The sequence below is a fragment of the Wolffia australiana genome, chromosome 13 (genome assembly GCF_029677425.1).
Source record: "Wolffia australiana isolate 7733 chromosome 13, ASM2967742v1".
NCBI lineage: Eukaryota > Viridiplantae > Streptophyta > Magnoliopsida > Alismatales > Araceae > Wolffia > Wolffia australiana.
Genome location: NC_135847.1, coordinates 1,501,651 through 1,522,769, shown reverse-complemented (window position 1 = coordinate 1,522,769; position 21,119 = coordinate 1,501,651). Strand labels below are relative to the sequence as shown.

The following is a 21,119-nucleotide window of genomic DNA, read 5'->3' as shown; positions in this document are numbered from 1 at the left end:
AAATTTTGGAGATTAGTAAGTATTTGTCTAAAATGTCTACTCTCAGAAAAAGGCTACAAAACAACATGCAAATATTTCGTACCATTACGACATCCCAAAAATCCACTTTAAATAAATAACTGGGCTCAATAATGTTGTTTGTTTTTTTGCTAGGTCAACGGTTTAATAATAATCATAAAAGCCAGTGGGAATTTAAAATATAAGACTAGTGGACACTAGCGATAAAACAGGTCAATAAGATAAGGAAAAAGAATATTATCAAGACCGGAGAGGAAGAAAAAATCTCCAAAAATAGGAGAGTCTTACATTCCAAATCAGCTCGCGTCGGCGGGCAGCGGCGTGCAGCAAGACGAGATATCGATCTCCGCAACCTCCATGGCATTGCAAACCCATTCTGGAACATCCCCTTGGGGGAACTATAAGAAAAAATTAATTAAGAAATCATATTTTTAGAGGAAAATCTGAAAATTACTCGATAAATGGAAATTTTGTACCTGGGCCTTCAGAAAGTCCCGCACAAAACTGGCCCAAAAACAGAACCATGAGAGAGAGATGCATCCGCGAATGATGAGGACACCAAAAGAAGAAAAGAAGAGAGATACATACTCTGGGAACCGCCCTTCCACGATGGATTGATGCAGATCTCTGCTAAGCTGCATGATCAGGGAGAAAAAACTAAGGCTCGTGAACGGACAACGGAAGACGGAACAGGACTGACGGGACGGCATTCGGACAGTCAGCAGCTTCATTCTGTTTTTCTAAGGGATGAGCAGAACGGATGACTGAATTGATGGTTGTTTCTCCATCCGACGATGAAATGGAAAGGAAGGCGTAAACGCTTTCGTTTTGTCTCCGAGTTCCATGGCCAGGACGAATTACTGATGACAGTAAGGGACGGAACGGATGACGGAATGCCATTCATCTATGAAACTTAGAAACAACCATAATATGAGATCTATGCCCAATGAGGAGTTGACAGCTGGTTCGTGATTAGGATCCTAGGGGGTAGTTTAGTCATGTTAGACTACAGGGGCATTTCAGTCATTTAGCGATTGATGTATTTCCTTTAAATAGGGATGCCCTTCCTTTAGGAGGGCAGCCAGGAAGAAGTAGATTGAAGTAAGGTCTTCTTGTCTCCCCTCTCCTCGTCTAGGTCTGGTTTCTCTCCCTCCCTCTACGATCCACGTCCTTTGTGATCGTCTCTATCTCACCACGTCTTCAGGTGACTCGTCCTCGGCCGATCCCTACCCCCTCTGCTCGGCCTCCTCTCCGATCCTTCCCGTTTCACCTCTCAACCACGGGAATTTCTACCTTATCTCGTCCTCTACCTTCCTTCCGATAAGAGCCTAGATCCAGGATCGTATCAGAGAGAGAAGCTGCGATCCACGGCCCCAGAGTAAATTACCACAGCTCAATGATGGAATGGAACGGAAGACACAAAGGCTTTATTTCGTTTCCATTCTGAGGTCAGGACGGCTGACTGATGACGGCAAAGGACAGAACGGAAGATGGATCGGCCATCCATCCACAATTATTAGAAACAACCTAAATATGAAATCCATGTCCAATAAGCAGTTGACATGTACCCTCATTATATAGGCCTGATTACAGTACGAAAGAAGCTGCAACCCACGGCCCCAGAGTAAATTGCCACAGCCCAACGATGGAATGGAACGGAAGACACAAAAGGCTTTCATTTTGTTTCCATTCTGAGAGCAGGACGGCTGACTGATGACGGCAAGGGACAGAACGGAAGATGGATCGGCCATCCAATCCACATGCCTTGGAAACAACCTTAATATGAAATCCATGTCCACTAAGAAGTTTGCACGTACCCTCATCATACAGACCAGGTTACGGTACGAAAGAAGCTGCGACCCACGGCCCCAGAGTAAGTTACCTCTGCCTGCTGATGGAATGGAACGGAAGACATAAAGGCTTTCATTTCGTTTCCATTCTGAGGTCCGAACGGCTTACTGATGATGGCAAGGGACAGAACGGAAGATGGATCGGCCATCCATCCACAAGCCTTAGAAACAACCTTAATATGAAATCCATGTCCACTAAGAAGTTTGCACGTACCCTCATCATAAAGGCCAGATTATGGTATGAGAGAAGCTGAGAACCCATGGCCCTAGGGCAAATTACCGCTGCCCGCTGATGGAATGGAATTGAAGGCACGATGGCTTTCATTTCGTTTCCATTATGAGGTCAGGACGGCTGACTGATGATGGCAAGGGACGGAATGGAATACGGATCACCATCCGTCCACTAATCTTAGAAGCAACCATAATATGAGATCTATGTCTAATAAGAAGTTGACACATACCCTCATCATATAGGCCAGATTATGGTATGAGAGAAGCTGAGAACCCATGGCATCTTTGGTCACAAGACAGTGGATGTAAGCCCTCGTGTAAGTTTTGCAGACCTGGGAAGAAAAAAAGACAACTTTACCCATGAAGAAAAAGAGAGTTGATTTTTTAGAGTTTTTTTAGCAGTCAGCTTACCATGCATGAGCATGTCGGATCAATGGGCCGCTCATCGTCGGCCATTACCTTGTGCTTAAGTTTCAACACACCCTGGAAAACGTGAACATTCCATTTGTTATACAGAAATGTTGGCAGAAGTGACCTTCTATTAACTTATGCTTTGGAATCTAGGATTTAAGTTTTAGAGATTCTAGTTTCTCCAACAAGTTGGTAACTTAATTGCTATATAGGGGTTTCGGATTTATGATATCGGATTCGAAATTATTTGCCAATTACTTAGAAAAAAATTCTTCTTTTAGACATTAAAGGCGAGCTTTAGATTTCCAAAGGATTAACACGAACTGAGATGAAAAATAAATGTATTCGGTTTAAATAATGCCGTCCATGCAAAAGCAATTTACAACAGCAGGAGAATTTCAGTTGGAGAACATAGAAAAATTAAAGGTACCAGCGAATTGGACGGACTCCTAACATTTACTAGAACACTTCCAGGGATTAACATGAAGAGAAAATTGTTGACCCAGCAAAATAATTTATTAAGTACAGTAGTCCCGATGAATGAAATAGGACTTTGATTTTGATGGATGCCGAGGATATGAACAACGGTAAGAAAGCCCAGAATTACGCAAAACAATTAAATAAAAACTGTAGGAGTCTCCTTACATTTATGATAGTAAAGGAACTATAATCAGCATAGAACCCCACTGTAGTCGTATCAGCCCTCTTGAATTGTTCGTGCAGGCTCCTCCTGAACCTGCCTTGGATCGCACATCCCGAAGTTTTCCCCCCTGCTTCCAAGCTACTCTCATCTAACCCTTCCTGCAGGATGTCTCCCTGGCCATCGCGCTCTCGACAATCAAACCCCACTTCCTCGCTTGCCTACGCCTCCCCCGTTTCTCTGTAACAACCTCGCAGAGGCCGTTACACTACTCGTCATGTCCATCTCCACAAGATTCTGTTTACGCCCTTTCCAGTGGTGTGCAGTTTCCTTCCCCCTCTCATCTTCTTTTGTGCATAACTCACAACTGGTACTGTAGCATTCCCCAGCCCCCATCTATTTCACCTTGTTCCCAAGGTGAAATTCAGGGAACAGGATCAGAATGAACTCACCTGCAATGCAAAAAAAAAATCTGGTCGCAATTGCCGTTCCATTTCAGGATTGATTCCTGGACAAAGAGCCCATCTGCCCCTTGTCTGCAGGTCAAAGAGCCCCGCGCAAATGTGAAACACAAAAAACGGGATAGATACTCTGTTCCTTGGGAAGTTCAAGTTTGTCAGCCGCTCAGCTGATCTCGCCAATGCATTGAAAGGCCCAAAGAGTTTTGGAGGGAGCTTCTCACTGACCTTATATTAGGATCCCCATGGAGATCTAACGATAATCAGTAAGAAGAAAAGGAATATAGGAGGAAGGAAGAGAGAAGAGGATGATGAGAAGTTAGAATGGCCTCGGCCTTAAGAACTTCTGAATCGGAGTACTTGCCCTCGCAAAAGGGGATACAGCTACTAGTGCCAAGAAACTTAAAAATTATCATTCATCCGAAAAAGGAGCTGCCAACGGCCTTCCAAGGGGGTAGGTATTTATAACCCTAAGATTGTTTGAGAAGTGGTTATGCTTTCTGCCTAAGGCACTGTCATTGACTGAGCCTCGTTGACCCACTCTTCTGTGATGAGTCATCATCAGGACTAAATCACCTTCTCGGCTGGAGAACTCATGTGCAAGTCTGTTGACAAAGATAAGACTATATCCCTCACCTCAAAATTGCAGCTCCCTCTGATGTTTGTCCGTCTTTGATTTCATCACTGTTTGAGCTCTCTGTAATTTCTCCAAGCATCTTCAACATTCGGTCCTTTCAAACCGTGAACGGTCACCAAAGGCTTTGGGTGACGAAGGAAATCCATAATTCAATATGTTCGGAGGTCCCTGCCAGAGACCACTTTAAAAGGAGACATTGGGATAGAAGAATGTCATGTGGTATTATAAGAAAACTCTACCCAATGCATCCCTTTTGACAAATTTTGGGATATCTCAGATGTAAAACAACTCAAATATGCTACTAAAAATCAATCGACAGACGACCTCAGTCTGACTGTCCATTTCATGGTGATGAAAAATGCTCCTCTTCAATATAGTCCTCCGTTGATAGAACTTCTTCCAAAAATGGCGTGTGTATACAATGGTTATGCACCTCATGCAATCAGATTGTGGCTGCTGAGAATGAATGTTTCAAGGGAACAAAAGGTGTGTCCTATGACAAAGTGTCAGTAAAATCCTGTTAAACCAAAAAAATCCTACATAGCATCCATCGTAAAACCCAAAAATCATGTAACTCCCGTGACATAGCGTCCATTTTTGCTGCACCGGGCTTCACCCATTTATTACAAATTAAGTGCCCTTTCGCATCGGATTCATACTGTTATTTACTGAACCTAAACTTTTTAGGACTAACATACAGAGAAATTTCAAATAATACTTCAAAAAGGATCAGCAAAATTTCCTCAGAAAAGGGCAAAATAAGTGGGTTCATTAATGATTAGAACATCCTTGCTGCATTCATCAGTCCAAACGGACTCACCCTGAACTCACAATGGCCTTCATGAGTTTTCAAAGCTATATTGTGGACGTCCTCTTCCTTCATCCTGATCTGATAACACCCAGATTTCAGATCCAATTTTCAAGAAACACTGTAACAATCCACTTCATTCCGCAACTCCTCAACAGCAGGAATAGGATAACAATTAGGGACACAATTACCTTATTACATGCTCAGTAATCAACACAAAATCACCACCAACAAAATATTCCTCATTTTATAATTGGCACTGGACTTTAGAATAGGATATGGGGGACCTGATCAGCTCGGCATCCATAAGTTCTTGGACAACCATCTCAATTTCCTCTTTCAACTTAAGTCTCTGTTACAGCCCCCTCCATATGATACAAATCCATCGCCCTGAGATGTTTCTTCCTAGGTATTCTGGACATTGCCTTTGGAGATAAACGAGAATGAGTGAGACCATGGTTGCTCTACAGCGTCACGACGTCATCTTTCATCTTGAACTTTACACTGAAGAAACCCAAAGGTACACAAGTCCAGCCCAAAGGCATAAGCCATGACATGCCGATACGAATGTATCGACTGGTATGAAATTTGATGACAAAAAACAAGTACAGATATTATGCCAACTTCCTCACGGCCTGCAACCTAATACTTTTGATCAATCTTCCTGTCTCTGCCATCGATAGCTTCCGATAGCTCAAGCACCACCTCAAGCCTTAGCAAAACCAACTCCCCCTCCCCATTCTCCAGAGGTTTCCTGCCCCCAAGATGCATCGGCAACCCAAAGATAACAATCTTTCCTGCCCAAGCTTCTTTTACACTTCTTCCCAGTCCCTACTGCTTCCCAGGACTGTCACTGGCCCATAACCATTAGTCATCACACGACAAACCCAAACACAAATGAATGCCTGTCATTGGTCCATACTGCTGACCAGGCCTGTCACTGGCCCGTACCCATTAGTCATCACATGACAAACACAAATGAAGACTCAATTTTTCTCGTTCCTACTCATCCTCGCCGGGCCGTCCTAATTTGGACCTGCATTGACTTGATCTTTCTCTCTCATGACCAGTGTTGAGCTCCACATTCCCACGCTTTCACATATCTGCGGTAATGATACGGTCACACATTTATTGTAACCGTTTATCAACAGTAAAAGAACTCTAATCAGTACCAAATCCCAGAGTAACTAGGCCTACCAAATGTAGTTGTCTCCCCCCTCTCAATTTGTTCATGCAGATTCTTCCATATCCCAGTTTGGATTGCAAGTCTCCAAAGTTCCAGCTCCCAATAGCAAACCAGTCGCATCCAAACCTTGCTGCAGGGCGTCTCCCATGCCGAAGTGCTCTTGCCAACCGAATGCTCCTTCCGCACCTATCTAGGCCTCCCCTTCATTTTCCTTTCATCTCGCCTGTTTCTCAGCAACGGCTTTGCAGTAGCCTTAATGCTATTTACTCGTCACGTGTACTGGCACATGATGATGTTTGTGTCCTCTTTTTCAGTGGCATGACACGTCGTTCCACTTTAATCTTCTGTCGTTCATAACTCACAAACATTATTGTACCAATTTACAAGAAAATTTTCCAAGGATTAACATGAAAAGAGAGTTAGTTTTTGTCAACCAATGTTGGCCCATTGAAAGAGTATTGTTGACCCGATTGAATGAAATTTGACTTCGATTATCATGAATCCAGAGAATCCAACTGTTAGAAGACCAAGATTTGGATTTTTTTTTTTTGAACTATAACTAGGGATGAACACCCGATGAATCGGTGAACCTCCCATTTGGACCATAAAGGCCCTATACACTCCTTTCAGTCATCATCAATATCTCCTTACACCTCCCGTCGCATGGGATGACCATGCGGCCATAATTCCTTCTGCTTCATGTATTGCTCCATCTGTAGACGCCCTTCTTCCTCGGAACACCACCTCGTTTCTATGTAACCAAATGGCCCACAACACCGCTAGATTTGGATATAACAGTTAAATAATATCGGTTGGAGAGTCTCTTTAAATTTACAAGAAAATTCTCCACGGATCAACATGAAAAGAAAATTGTGATTCTTCAAACAATATTGATCCAGCGAAAAAAAAATTTAAGTATAGTTTCACGATGAATGAAATACGACTCCAATTTTCATGAATCATGAGGATCTGAACAACGGTTAGAAAGCCCAGCCTTACTTATCTGTTATAGACACTTAAAAAACAGTGATTGGAGATTCTCCGTAGATTTACAATAAAATTCTCGAGGAATCGGCATGAAAACAAAAAAAAACTCTCAACAATGTTGCCCAGCGCATTAGTATATAAAGTGTTGACCTGATGAATGACGTTAATTTTGATGAACCCAGAGGATCAGAGCAACTGCTGGAAAAACCCAAGTTTTTTCTATTAATCTTGAGGAGAACAAGATGAATACCTCAGGAACAAGTGCCGTGCCAAAGCGAGCAGTTCGCGTAGGATAGACGCAATCATACATATCCGCACCCAGAGCACTGCAAACTACTATATCAAGAGGATAACCAACACCCTACACAGCAAGAAAAGAACGTTGTATGGAGACGATGAAAAATAAGGCTGAAAAGCGTACAGGGTATGGAAAAGTAAGATAAAATGAAATGGAAGAATTGTCACCATAACATATCGAGGTTTATCCTCAGGCAACGCAGCTGTGCATTGGGCAACAACGCGCCAAAAGGAGTCTTTGTCCTCACCTCCAGAGAGACCACCAATTGCATATCTGTTGCAGATTTGAATAAAGGAGATTAACTTCCAACAGAACGATTTTCAATCCAACAAACAGTAGGTGGATCTGGGGTGTATTAACGGCAAAAGACAGTTTTTTTTCTAAAATAATGTTGGAATTTACATAAGCATACAACATTTAGGGGAACGAGAACTTTTAAGAAAAGGATTGCTAATGTGCACCGAAAATGCATAATGCTATTATTTGTAAATAAGACCCAAAAAGTTTCAAGGCTTAAATAAATACTGAAAGTCTCGGGAAAGAAAAAACATAGTACTTGGCATGAACGGATTTTGAATAAGCTAAATGATATCTTTCTTCTTCAAGAAGAGGGGAAAAAATTCAAAGCTTAAACAAATAGCGAATGCTTCCTGAGAGACATGAAACGATATAAAGACAGACGCTACAGATGTTAAATTATATTTTCGTTTTTATAGATAATACATGAAAAGATACATGGCTAAAATGAAAGTTGTAAGTTCCCTCGTAGATGTAGAACAATCGCTAGTATATTTACAAAGTGATGCAATATGAAAGCATTAGTGCCTACTTCAGACTCGAAAATAGCATAACAGGTTCACCAACATACACAAAATTCAAAATGAAAGACTGAAGATAGTTCCTTATTCAAGTTGTTTGCTTTAGGCAATGGCCGATCCATAAAGCAACGGCTTAAAACTAGCCAATGATTAAAGAACCTTTGGCCTGACATTGAGCCTCTATTGTTATCAGATATAAGATTAGAATCAAGGATACAACAGGGATTCAAGTTCATCTTACGTAAAAATGGTATATTTTGCAAGTCAAAATGGCTTCTGAGACAGTTTCAGAGAATACAGGATATGAATCAGTCAAACAAATGCTATTCCTCCCATAAACCAGAAAGGTTAATCATCTAATTACCATACATTAGCAAAGCAAGGTTTTAAACTAAATACATAAACTCTTGAAAATGGAATCTGAAGTATGTTCCACAGTTGAACACGATGCTAATTAATTTAAAAAAGGCCCAAGTGACACCATGTAATTCTTTTGAGGGTAGATTGACATACCCTGGCAAATTACGCTCCACCAAGCCCTTGACACATATATCTCTGTAAGACGGATGACATCTTAAGTGAAATCCTGAAGTACATTCACAGATCGAGAGAGACAGAAAAATATTTACCTCAGAACTGGATCTAAACCCCCTTGAACAATTCCAAATAAGTTCTGGTCGTGCGGTCTCTGGTGAGCTGCCCTTAAAATAGAAATAAGTACATCACTTGAATATAATTATACCTTCTTAAAATATAAATTCACAAGAGCGGAAAATCTAATAGGATAACATCAGGAGAATTACCGCAATACTCTTTAATGTCATGATTCTTGAGAAGATTTAAAATAAAAAGAGGGAAGATCACCCCAAAATTAATATTCTTTGATGTCATGAAAAATACATGACTGACCAGCCTGGCATTGTGAAAAATAATTCTTGAGAAGATACAGACACAAACATAATTATGTGAGAATGAAAAATTATCTGACCAGTGCTACCGCTTATAGCGACTTTCAATTCATAACACATGTACCTTTTTTACTCAGTATTTTATCTGTGGGATATTCCACAGACCTCATAGAAATTATATCCCACGGTTCTGTACTACCCTTACACGGATCAGGGGAATAGAAAAAAGGGAGAGAATGAGGGTTCAGCGACACTCAAGGGATCAAGAAGGATCGGGCAGGGGAAAGGAAGGGGAGGTGTTCCAAGAGAGTTAGAGAAAGGATGGTAGAAAAAGCAAGACAGAAAGAGAAAGAGAGAGATAGAGAGTGTTGGACTTCCATAAGACACCCGTAATATGAACGCACTAGCTCTTGAATAGCCAGTACCCATGTGCTTGGGCCGGATACAGGTATGACCTTGTATCACACTTTTGAGGAACTTTTTTTTTTTGAACAACTCTTGGGGTACTATTGACACAAACAAAATCCTATGGGGGCGATTCAAATTCTAATGTTCAGTAGAAATGATTTCAGGCTCACTGATTGCTGAAGTTACAACTGAGACCGTCATGTTTTACGGTCTTTAAAAACTTGAGGTCAGAATTTAAACCTCCTCACCATACCCAAATAGAGCTCGTAGAAATAATGACATCAATCTTTTTCGTGTCGTCAATAAGAATACTTCCCTATTGTAAAAGGTGGCAAATTGAATTTTATTTTGGAATTTATTTATCAGATTTTAAAGGCAACATAATATGTTTCCAGCTCTCAAAGTACCACTTGAGGCCGATAAGTTGTCTAGTGATGCCTAGCTTAAAAAGTTAAAAGGCTCGTAGTTATGGTTTGCATTGTCATGAAGCATGAAGACACAGGCAGATAGCTTGAAGTGAAGTTCGCAATTAATTCATGGTTAATAAGAAATCAGAAAAGAAAGAATAGGGTAGAAACGGAGTTGCGAAGTGGGAAAAGAAGATAATTGCATCAAGCAAAATGTTCCCTTACCAGCTATACATCTGTCAATCCAACGAAGGGTGCGGTACATTGCTTCCTCTACCCGAGGACCTGTTATGGTGGTCTTCACGACATCATCAAGGGCCATGATGATATCAGCACCGATTTTATTCTGAAAGTATTTCATCCGTAAGTCATCCAAAACCCATTCCAAAAATGAGAAAACTTCAAAGAAAACATGATTCAAAACTGGAAATTTTTATTTTCTCAAAATTCAAAAACTGGTAAAATACGCTTCATAGATCATATTTACACATAATTATGCATAATTATGCATAATTATGCATAAATGAAGGGCGAAGTCAACATCATCTGTTTGACAACGTTCAAAAGTCTGAGACAGCCAATCAGACTAAGCAAATAACGCTGAAAAATTACCTGGATCTGGATCGATTCTTCAGGAGTCAGAAGCATTGGCTGGCCATCCGCTGGTGACTGTGATATATGTAAAAATAATATCAATTGATTCCAGGATGAAAGATGAAAAATTAAAAAAGTAAATAAATAAAAGGAAAGGCACATATACACATCAAACAATCAGGCATTTCAAGATAATGACAGTAATATAGACCACGAAAATACTTCAATTGGTAAGGAATGTCTTCCAAGGCTTCCAAAGGAAGAACAGGGAACTACTGAAGGAAAAGAGGGTTGAAAATCAGATGAGCATCCAGCAGGAGAGACAAGTAGATCAGCAGACTTCAGGGATGTGAAGGGAGCAGGGTGCCAGCAATAGGTCTTCAGTCGAGAAAACGGGAAAGGAAGAGAAAAAGGGAAGCGCTTCCAAAGGTCCTTGTACTAACCCAGTAACCCAGGAGTTAGTAACAATTAGTAAAGTAGAGGGATTGATTGGAGAGAAACCGGCAGAAGACCCAGTGAGATAGAGACAGTCACAAGGTATGGGACTGCTGGAAGCGTGGGAGAGACTTGAGGAAATAGGAGACAAGGGCATGATAACCCAAGCTAGAAACTCCGTACCTTAGTGGAGGGCTAACCTAATTGAAGGTAAAAATATTTAACCAACAAACAAAATCTACCTAGAAGCTGAGATATCAAAACTAACCCTAGATGCAATGGGGTTCATAACAGGTTCACGGACCTGCTCGGTCAACCCCGTCGGTGTAAGAAGTGGATGGCCATAGCCTGGTAGTCCATAATGAGCCTACTCTCTCTTTTCTTATTATTCCTCTTCCTTACATAAATAAAAGTTTACTTGGATTTTTTTTTGAAAACATATGGGGCGATCACCGGAACTAATTGGTAACCACCTGAAAAGTACATGGTTCGAGCCCTAGGACTCTATTACATGTATACATTTTCCTCTTCACTCTTCCTTCCCGTCACGAGGAAAACCATGATGCTAGGAGACCTTCTACCTCATGGGCGAGCCCGTCTGTAGAGGCCTTCCCCCTCGGAAGATCACCTCATTTCTGTGTAGCCAGATTCTCCAGAGCACTGTCAGCGCTCGGCCCCCCACTTCTCTATGTCTGGGACCGGACCTCTGCATAGACTCCCAAAAGGCCTCCTTTGATGATGTGTTCACTGCCAACTGTGCTTGGGTGCCCCAAACTGTACGTGCGAAAGGGCATCCAAAAAAATAGATGATTACAATCTTCGTCATCTCTCGTGCAAAACACGCATACCGTTGGGGCATCTGGATACATCTTCTTGGGAAAGACGCAGGTCATCAGTCTCTTTCGGAGCAAGAACCACCCAAAAATCTTGGCCTTAAGCAGAATCTTAAGATGCCAGATGGTTTGACACGCCTGTATCATATTTTTGTCTTCCTTGTTGCCCTGTAGGATCCGTGCATAGGCTTTCCCCACTGAGAAAGGAGCTCTTGTCCAATCCCAACCATCTGATTCCCCTGGGTTTGGGCGGATCTGATTTAGAGCTTGTTGCAACCCCAAGAAATCAGTTAGTCGTTGGTCTGACAAGGCACCTCCAACCCTCGGATTCCAAGTACTGTCCCAGCATTCACCTACTGTAGCCTCGGGGCATTGCACGAGTGCAAATAGCTGAGGGAATGCTTCTCGCAAGGGACCGCACAACGACCAGGGATCTATCCAAAATTTAAAGAGAGAGCCATTGCCTGTTAGGACAGTAGAACTCCCGGACCTTGGGGAAGATTTGCCTGAGGCCTTGCCAGAATGCTGACGCCCCCTTCATTAGGGCTATTTTCTTATCCCAGTTCAATCCCCGACCATACTTGTCTCTCAAGATCCGTATGGAGAGGTCATCCCTTGGTTGCATGATCCTAGTCACCCATTTTTCTAATAATGCCGTATTCATGTTTTGGATATGCAATACTCCTAGTCCGCCATGTTTGGTGGGCCTGCATACAGCATCCCATGCAACCAGTGCGAGCCCTCGACTCTGATCGGTACCAGTACCTTTCCAGAGGAAGCATCTCATCAAGCCTTCGAATCTCTGGCCAATTCCAGTAGGCATCTTGAATACAGAGAGATAGAATATAGGGATTGCTGATAGGACCGTCCTCAGTAGCACCAATCTCCCGCCTCTGGACAACACATTGGCTTGCCATCCTTCTAACTACTTCTCGACCTTCTCTATCATCGGCAGCCAATCCTCCTTAGTCATCTGCCCTCTAGTTAACGGCAGACTCAGATATCTCATAGGGAGGCTACCAATCGGTGTTCCCAGCACCTCTGCACATTGAGCCTCCTCCTCCAAGGAAAGACCTCAGCTCACAAATGCAGACTTAGCCCACAAAAATTTACTTGGCTTTTATCAGGGACATATACCTAAAACCAATGTATTTGTGCTTACCCAGCTCTTGAAGAGTGCCCCTAGTGCTTTAAGAAGGATACTTGGAATTATGCATTGTTATGATTAATTGCACAACTATCCCCTATCCTTTCTGTAGATGGGACAAGGCCCACATTATCTCCTTCTCTCTCCTCTTGATCATTTTCCGCATGATTTTTTGAAAAACCCGTTTTCTACATGAATTTTAATTTGAAATTTTCATTTCCAACATGATTTTTTGGAAAAAATTCATTATCTACATGTATATAATAGTAAAATAAACCGAATTTTTTTATCAGCTGGAATGGGAAAAACACGAAATCCCTATGCTTCAGTTGAACAAGAAAAGCACGTGAAAATCGTGTTAGAGCTGTTTCACGTTTAGAATCCAAAAATAACAAGCAGAGTTAATATGAGCCAAACTCCATGAAGAAAAATTGACAGGAAACAACCCTTCAACATGCAAAGCATTCGGAGAAAACAATACTTAATTAGAGTAAACAAGGACGAACAAAGGGCAGCACCCGTTGTTTTTCTTCCATCCTTGTTTACTATAAAGAACACGAGTATACAATTGATTGGAAATAATAAAGAAAGGCTAAACCGTCTCATATAAACTTTTGAATAGGTAAGACATGCAGGTTTGTGAACTTACCAGGGGCACTTTAAAAAAACAATAATTGAGTATCTATGGTTGTTTTTTGTTGGAAGTCCGGACTTTCATGTAATTTCCTATCCCTCTCTCAGGGTTGAAACCTCTAGCACAATTGAAACTGTTACACAGTCTTTTATTTATGTTTTATTTTCTTCTGAATGTACTAAAGGGCCACATGTTATAAATGGCCCATTTCGTTCAAGTGACATGGGGCCCACCCCTCTCAGTCTGTATGGCTTTCAAGACCTTATCCCATTCAATAGAGATAAGTATTTTTTGGCCAAAACCCTGGCCAACAGAGCTTCAGGATAGGGAGCAGTAGGAGAGGAAGGAGAGGGCTGATGCAAGTTTGACAAAGACTGTTTCCTAAGAGTTTTTTACTTCAGTCCATCAGCCTAACTCCAAGGAAGGCCGGGTTCCTCTCGCCACCCTGCTCTTTCATCTCCTCTCTCTTTCCTCTCTATCTTTCAAAAATTAATTCCTCACGTTCACTCTTCAGGGAGTTCTACAGGTCTAAAAATCATATTTATTATGAACAGGAAATAGCGCAAAACCAATTATCTTTCCAGAAGAACAGATTATTTTGTGTTTAAATGTATAATGACACAACATGTCACCTGAAATGTCACGCCCTTCTCAGTGATGTCAGCTAGATGCAGTAGAGAAACCTGTTACATCAAAAGCGAAACCCTAATGGTAAACAGATGTTTCACAATAATATAATAAAGTATAGTCAACCAATCGCAATGAAAGAACAGACACAGTAGGCCACTTATTTATCGTGGGTCACATACCACACTTTGACAGAAATAAACAGTAAGGAATACATGTGAGCCACTTGTAGCCAGTGGCCCATTGCATAAAAAATAAATAAAGACAAAAAGAAATTGGTGCTGAAGCAATGCGAAGGGCTCAGGCTAATAGAAAGAAATCAACGTGTCCACTACCATTTGGAATCCACCAGAGTCTGTGAGCAATGCACGATCCCAATTCATGAATTTGTGAAGACCACCCATGTCATCAAGTAACTCAGCAGTAGGACGAAGAGCAAGGTGGTATGTGTTGCCAAGAATAATTTGACAGCCAATATCCTCAAGCTGATTATAAGCTAAACCTTTAATGGTGCCTGAAAAGGAACAATAGAAATTGAACTCAAGAGATTGTCTAAAAAACAGGAGTATCACAACGCTTAATTTAATGATAGCTAGGAATCATTAATAGACATTATTTCATGTTAGATTGTAGGGTTAAAATGTCTTTCCCTAATTTCTCGGGGGGTTTTGTGTAAAAGTGTAAAAGTCTATCTCCCTATTTAAGGCAGATAGAACATGAATGACATTGAGCTATTCCACTATTTTTTCTAGGGTTTTATTCCCTGGCTCCCGGGGTGGCGGGATTCCTCCCGCTACCCTGCATCTCCTTCTCTCCTCCGATCAGCCAAGAGCCGACATTTCACATTTCACATTTCACATTTCACATTTCACACAAGGGTCCTGATGACTGATGATTTCTATGCGAGAGACTTCTCCCAGTGTCAAGGGCCTCAAGGCACAAGGAAGCAGTTTCCAAAAGATGGGCTTTACTACCAAGTTAAAAGATCATATGAGATCATATGAATGGCTTCCTGCTAGAAATCCGATTAGGTCACATATTATATAAGTCCTTACTTAGGACTTGTCAATGAAAAAGCAACAGAGAAGCTCCGCACATGCGCCAGTTGGTGAGTGTGCAATTTCAAATGAATCGGGGTGGGAGCTGATGGAGCCTATAAATAAGGAAGTGTGAAGAATATCTGGCATCGATTGGGAATTTCTTCCAAGAAAAGGGAGAGCGGAGATCTTCTAGCTCGGGACCAGGAGTCGATCTGATCCGGCATCCTTCACCAATATCCAGTGTGCGGCTGATGCGGCCAACTCCAGGTGTTCCATTCATCTAGCAGATACACTTGCAAGTTCTATTTCCTGATTTCTATTACTATCAACTCCGGGAATTGTTGTTGATAGAGAAGTCCGTTAAGTGTGTTTTTATTTGAATTCTTTGTGATCTGAGAGGTCTGTTGAATGTGTTCTTGTATTTTCTAAACACCGCCTTGGTCCCAAATCTGCCCGAATTCTTCAATATTGCAGTCAATTGAAATACAAATCGGAGGACCATACCATATTACAGTGCAGACTCATTCAAAGCCCACAAGGACACATACTACATTAAAGATTTGTTAAACAGTTAATTTAAAATCTACGTGGTCCCATAGGTCATAGGTTTTGATACGTCTAAAACAGACATTGACATGATATCAACTTCCTGAACCAACAGGAACAATTTCTGAAGGCTGCTAACAATCCAATCAACAAGCAAGCCTAGAAGACACTCCTTACTTTTACTCTGTCATTCCTGGATAAGTCACTTAAGCCGGATTTAAAACCTAAAGGTAATGGAGACTGACAGGTCTAAATTTATGGAGAGCTCATGTAACTTACGTGGGTTTTTTTTTCAAAAAAAAAAAACTTATATGGGCTTTTATTAGTCCAGATTTGTAGAGTCCCCACCTAAGCTGTTTCTGGAATAGATCGTGACCATTTTGTCAGTTATCCCAAGCGGGAAATAGGAAAGCATTTCAAAGGCTCATGATAAATAAAAGGCCTCAAACTGTCTTGTATGCTTCACTCACCTGTCTAATTTTACCAGAATGTGATATGAACTCCTGATGATGAGCCTTCAATATGATGTCTCCTCCCAGAAACTCCAAAGATTTCTGGGTGATTTTTGTTCGCATAGATAAAGGAATACCGAGAAGATGCAATCTGATTCAAGAAAATACCAACTATGATAGAGAAGAGAGGAACGACACCAACGCAAACAAGAATGTCATGAATTTTAGAAGATAAGGATAGAGAAGAGGGATAGCACTGGATCAGACACGCCCTCCCTGCAACAGGACAATCTCCTTGCCCACCTAGTCGCAGATGTGAAGGTTTCTTCCAAAATGACTTAGTGCCCTCGCTCCATCATTTGAAACGCTATAAATAAGTCAGAGTTCCCGCTTGAGTCTGGTTCCCACATATTGCTTGAGCATTCGATATGAGCTTCCTTACATTGTTTCTTGACGTAATTCCGGGGAAGGCTCGTATCAGAGTGATATTTTTATTAGTAAAGAAAGGGAACACAAAGTCAGTGACCCTCCTGATGAGCTAAAAATATGAGGTCGGTAAAAGGCCGGCCGAGGCCTTGGCCCCAGGCTTTTACACCATACACCAGAAAAACCCACAGCTTTTTGAAACACAGCATCCATTGATGCTTCCCGTTTGTTAAAGATGACTTCGTTCCTGTGCAGCCATAGAGCCCATAGCACTACGAAGGGTCAAACCCGCCCCTCTCGCCCAATGAGTGTCCCACTCTGTATAAAGTCCCAGAAGGCCTCCCCTGAGGAGACATCCAACCCCGTTATTGGCTGACAGGTCCACAACGCTCAGGCAAAAGAGCATTCAAAGAAAAGGTGAACACGATCCTCATCATTGTTTGCGCACATAACACACTGCACCGAAGCTTCTGGAAGTCATCTCTTCCTGACAACCTTCGTCATTAGCCTTCGTTGAAGGAGCAGCCAAAAGAAAAGTTTCAACTAAAGGGGGAACTTTTGTCACCATATGAACTGCATATCAGACTTTCTCGGGAAATACAGGAAATGCTGCTGTACGGGGGCATGTGCGGCCTACAGAGCAGATTTTGAATGTTTTTGGCAGGAGGGCAACTCTGTAAATAGGAGCCTTCCGACAAGAACCAGGACACTTCTTGTTTTGGAACTTCGCCATGGTGAGTGACTGAATCTTGGGAATATTCCAGACACAGAAGGGAAAGCTGGCCAATGAGGCCTGGCCTTCCAGTTACCTTCACTTCTTGATTGTGATATATTCCTTGAACTCTTTCTTCTAGTATCTACTGCAGGCGGAAATTGATAAATGTTCATAGTTCAAATACATTGGATTTCGACTTTTTTTTGACAACTTTGACCAGTGTCATATGATAGAGCAAACAAAAGGACCTCACTGCATAGACAGTCTAACAATCGATTGAAAATTTTGGTTTATTATTTTTGAAGAAAATTGTGGTTTAATAAGGTGAACAAGTTAAAATGATGATGAGAGGGAAAACAATATGAAAGTATATAATTTTATAAAGCATTCATTAATATTGGATGAGAGAAGAAAAAAAAACCTTGAGTACCAACGGGCATAAAGAGAGGTGTATGACAAACATAGTGTGGGAGGGTTAGTTGGGAAGCTCGGGCACGGTTAAATCTCCCAATTACCTGAGGGTCAAAGATCAACTTACATATGAATCCGTATAAGTATTAATCCAGTCTTTATGAAAAATAACCGACTGGAGGAAGCAATTTTTACCATTAATTGAGAAAGAAAAAAGCACGTTGGAAAAAAAGAGCAACTTGAGATTAAAACGTTGAAAGAAACCAAGTGGAAAAGGTATCTCCAGAGCTTATATAAGACAAAATTGTCGGACAGAAAAAATTGACATACCAAACTTGTGTCGGACAGAGCTTATTTAAGTTTCGCTAGTCAATGATAATCGTCGGGAATCTTTCAACCCTGAAGTCGAAAGATCCCCTACCTCATCTTCGAATGTCATCCCAAACTTGTGAAAATGACAACGCAGCACATATATATTGAGTTATAGAGCGGACTATTGAATATTGTAGGCGTAGAAACGAGATGGCATAGGTGGAAGACGTACAGCAGGGAGCAGCACAGGAATGAGGAGAAGGGAGAGGATAGAATATATAAGGGTTGAGAAGTTTGAGAAGAAATATAAGGACACAAAGTAGGAGGCAAAGGAATATCTCTGATGTCCTACGTTACAATGGGGAAGGCACAATATATCTATTAAGGGCTCGTCTGAAACAGGTAAGAAACGTATGTATTACTATACATAACCTCCAATAATCCAACTACAATATACCATCGATATTCGGCATCTAGGATCAAAAGAAACACTCTATACCAAAAGTCCTAACTTATCTTTATAGTTAACAAAGTAAATATGTTCAGCCAAACTCACTGTCAACAAACTGCACCATGAAGCAGACGCGTAATTTCATTTTTCATCATTCTAATTGACAAATAGGATGAACATCCTGAAAGCGAAGGTGCCATCTTTTTTTGCCAAAGCAGGTACGAGATAAGAAGCAACTTATGACTAATTGGGTAAAAATTTCGCCTTGAGACTCTGTCAAAAAACCATCACGACATATTTCACACAAATACACTAAGAGTGCATCGAAATGACCTTCTCAGGTTTAAATTTCTCTTGAAGAGTCACAAATTAACTGAACTGTTTTTAACTGATTTTTCAAGCAATGACTCTCTCTCCCATTTAAATCTTCTGCCGCTTAAGACTAAAACAAAGCCAAGATTTCCTGAAAACATGTCGACTAAAAATAGTTCGAGAGCAGTGACCACACGTTTAAATATGAGAGCACCTTTCTCAAGGGAAGTAGCAGAAAGGTAGATTGTTCATACCTCAAACCGAAGTGCCATCGATAAATTACTTCCCACGTGCTGCCCGCTCACCGCAGGCTCACAGCTACACAGAACAAGTTTCCCACGCAATATCAGAATAATTTTCCTCTAAAATCCCAACCCAGAGTACATGAGCTAAGAGAAAAGAATTTCAGAAATAAACAATTGTGCTGCTCCATTTAAAAATGGAGAAACCCATCAAAACAAAACCGAAAACAAGTACGAAAAAAAAACTCAGGACGAGAGCAGGGTACGAGTGCAGAGTCCAACCCAAAGTATATGTGCTGAGAGAAAACAATTTCAGATATGAACGACGGAGCTGCGCCAATTGATAATCGAAGAAAACATCAAAAAAAAAACGAAAAAAACTCGGGAAGAGTGCAGACTGAGATTGCATTGTCCAAACCCAAAGTATGTGCGCCAAGAGAAAACAATTTCAGGTACAAACAACGGAGCTGCTCCATTTAAAAATGTAAGAAAACGTCAAAACAAATCCGAAAAAAAATACGAAAAAAACTCAGGAAGAGTGCAGAGTACGATTGCAGAGTCCCAACCCATAGTATATGCGCTAAGAGAAAACAATTTCAGGTACAAACAACGGAGCTGCTCCATTTAAAAATGAAAGAAAACGTCAAACCAAATCCGAAAAAAAATACCAAAAAAACCCAAGAAGAGTGCAGAGTGCGATTGCAGAGTCCCAACCCATAGTATATGCGCTAAGAGAAAACAATTTTAGGTATAAACAACGGAGCTGCTCCATAAGATAATGGAAGAAAACATCAAAATAAAATCGAAAAAAATACGAAAAAAACTCAGGAAGAGTGCAGACTGAGATTGCAGTGTCCCAACCCAAAGTATATGCGCTAAGAGAAAACAATTTCAGGTACAAACAACGGAGCTGCTCCATTTAAAAATGAAAGAAAACGTCAAAAAAAATCCGAAAAAAATACGAAAAAACCTCAGGAAGAGTGTAGAGTACGATTGCAGAGTCCCAATCCAAAGTATATGAGCTAAGAGAAAACAATTTCAAGTATGAACAATGGAATAAAACATCAAAACAGAAATGAAAATGTATACGGAAAAATCTCACGAAAAGTGCAGAGTACGAGCTGCAGGGAAGGATCCCGACGGCGAGCAAGCCGCGTAGAGAACGCTCGAGAGGCGGCGGGAACAGAAGAACAAGTTCAAACACATACAGGAGAGGACGGAAGAGAGTTTATACAAGAAGAGGACGCTTTGGCGGGGAAAGACTTGGCTCTCTCTCTCTCTTTAAATAGTAAGTAGTTCAATTACTCCCTAGGAACTGTTGGGATAAACGGTTCCCTGTAATAATTGAAATTGTTTTGAATTAGGGCTAAAAAAACAGTTATTTTGATGAATTAGGGTTACTGGTGATTAAACTAATTTTGCACAAAAAGAAACAGTTCTATTTCGAGTAAAATAAAGGGATTATTGAATTAGGGTTCTGGGTGGTGCTGATTGCTGGTGAATGCACTGATAGAATGGATTTTTTATTGATCAAAAGTGTGATTGATCATTGTTCTAAAACTGTAATAAGAGAAAGTAAAGAACCTTGAAATTATAAAAAGATGGTCCAGAGGAAAAATAACAAATGAAGCATAACCTTGAGATTATGAGCTTGAAACCTTGAATTTTTTGTGACAAAAAAGAGGGACAATAGGCCGAAATCATTGATTAACCCACTAAAAACCTTGAGTTATTTCATCATTTTCTTGAATACTTATCATTCTTTATTGAATGTCTTTTAAATGAGCATGTGCATCTCTCCCAGACTATAATTTTTGTTATTTTAAAAATGATCTTATTGATTCTTGAAGTTTAGGTGACCTGGACGGAATGGGAAG

At 40.9% G+C, this 21,119-nt stretch overlaps 1 protein-coding gene across 2 annotated transcripts; it reads right to left on the bottom strand.

The window, feature by feature from the left end:
- Window positions 1-216: 216 nt before the first annotated feature.
- On the bottom strand, window positions 217-20,563 carry LOC144711223 (uncharacterized). Of its 2 annotated transcripts, XM_078585154.1 has the most exons (16): window positions 20,345-20,519; window positions 19,255-19,318; window positions 17,936-18,029; window positions 14,671-14,849; window positions 14,341-14,391; window positions 10,678-10,734; window positions 10,291-10,411; window positions 8,972-9,038; window positions 8,856-8,897; window positions 7,692-7,797; window positions 7,477-7,587; window positions 2,511-2,582; window positions 2,330-2,431; window positions 607-653; window positions 495-522; window positions 217-416 (listed from the first exon to the last, which is right to left on the bottom strand). In XM_078585154.1, exons 1-16 carry the CDS (start codon window positions 20,446-20,448, stop codon window positions 315-317), a joined length of 1,347 nt encoding a protein of 448 aa, XP_078441280.1. In that variant the 5' UTR covers window positions 20,449-20,519; the 3' UTR covers window positions 217-314. The 2 variants fall into 2 exon arrangements, with proteins under 2 accessions (XP_078441280.1, XP_078441281.1); XM_078585155.1 differs by lacking the exons at window positions 217-416; window positions 495-522; window positions 607-653; window positions 2,330-2,431; window positions 2,511-2,582 and adding an exon at window positions 3,609-7,018 and having other exon boundaries at window positions 20,345-20,563.
- Window positions 20,564-21,119: the final 556 nt, after the last annotated feature.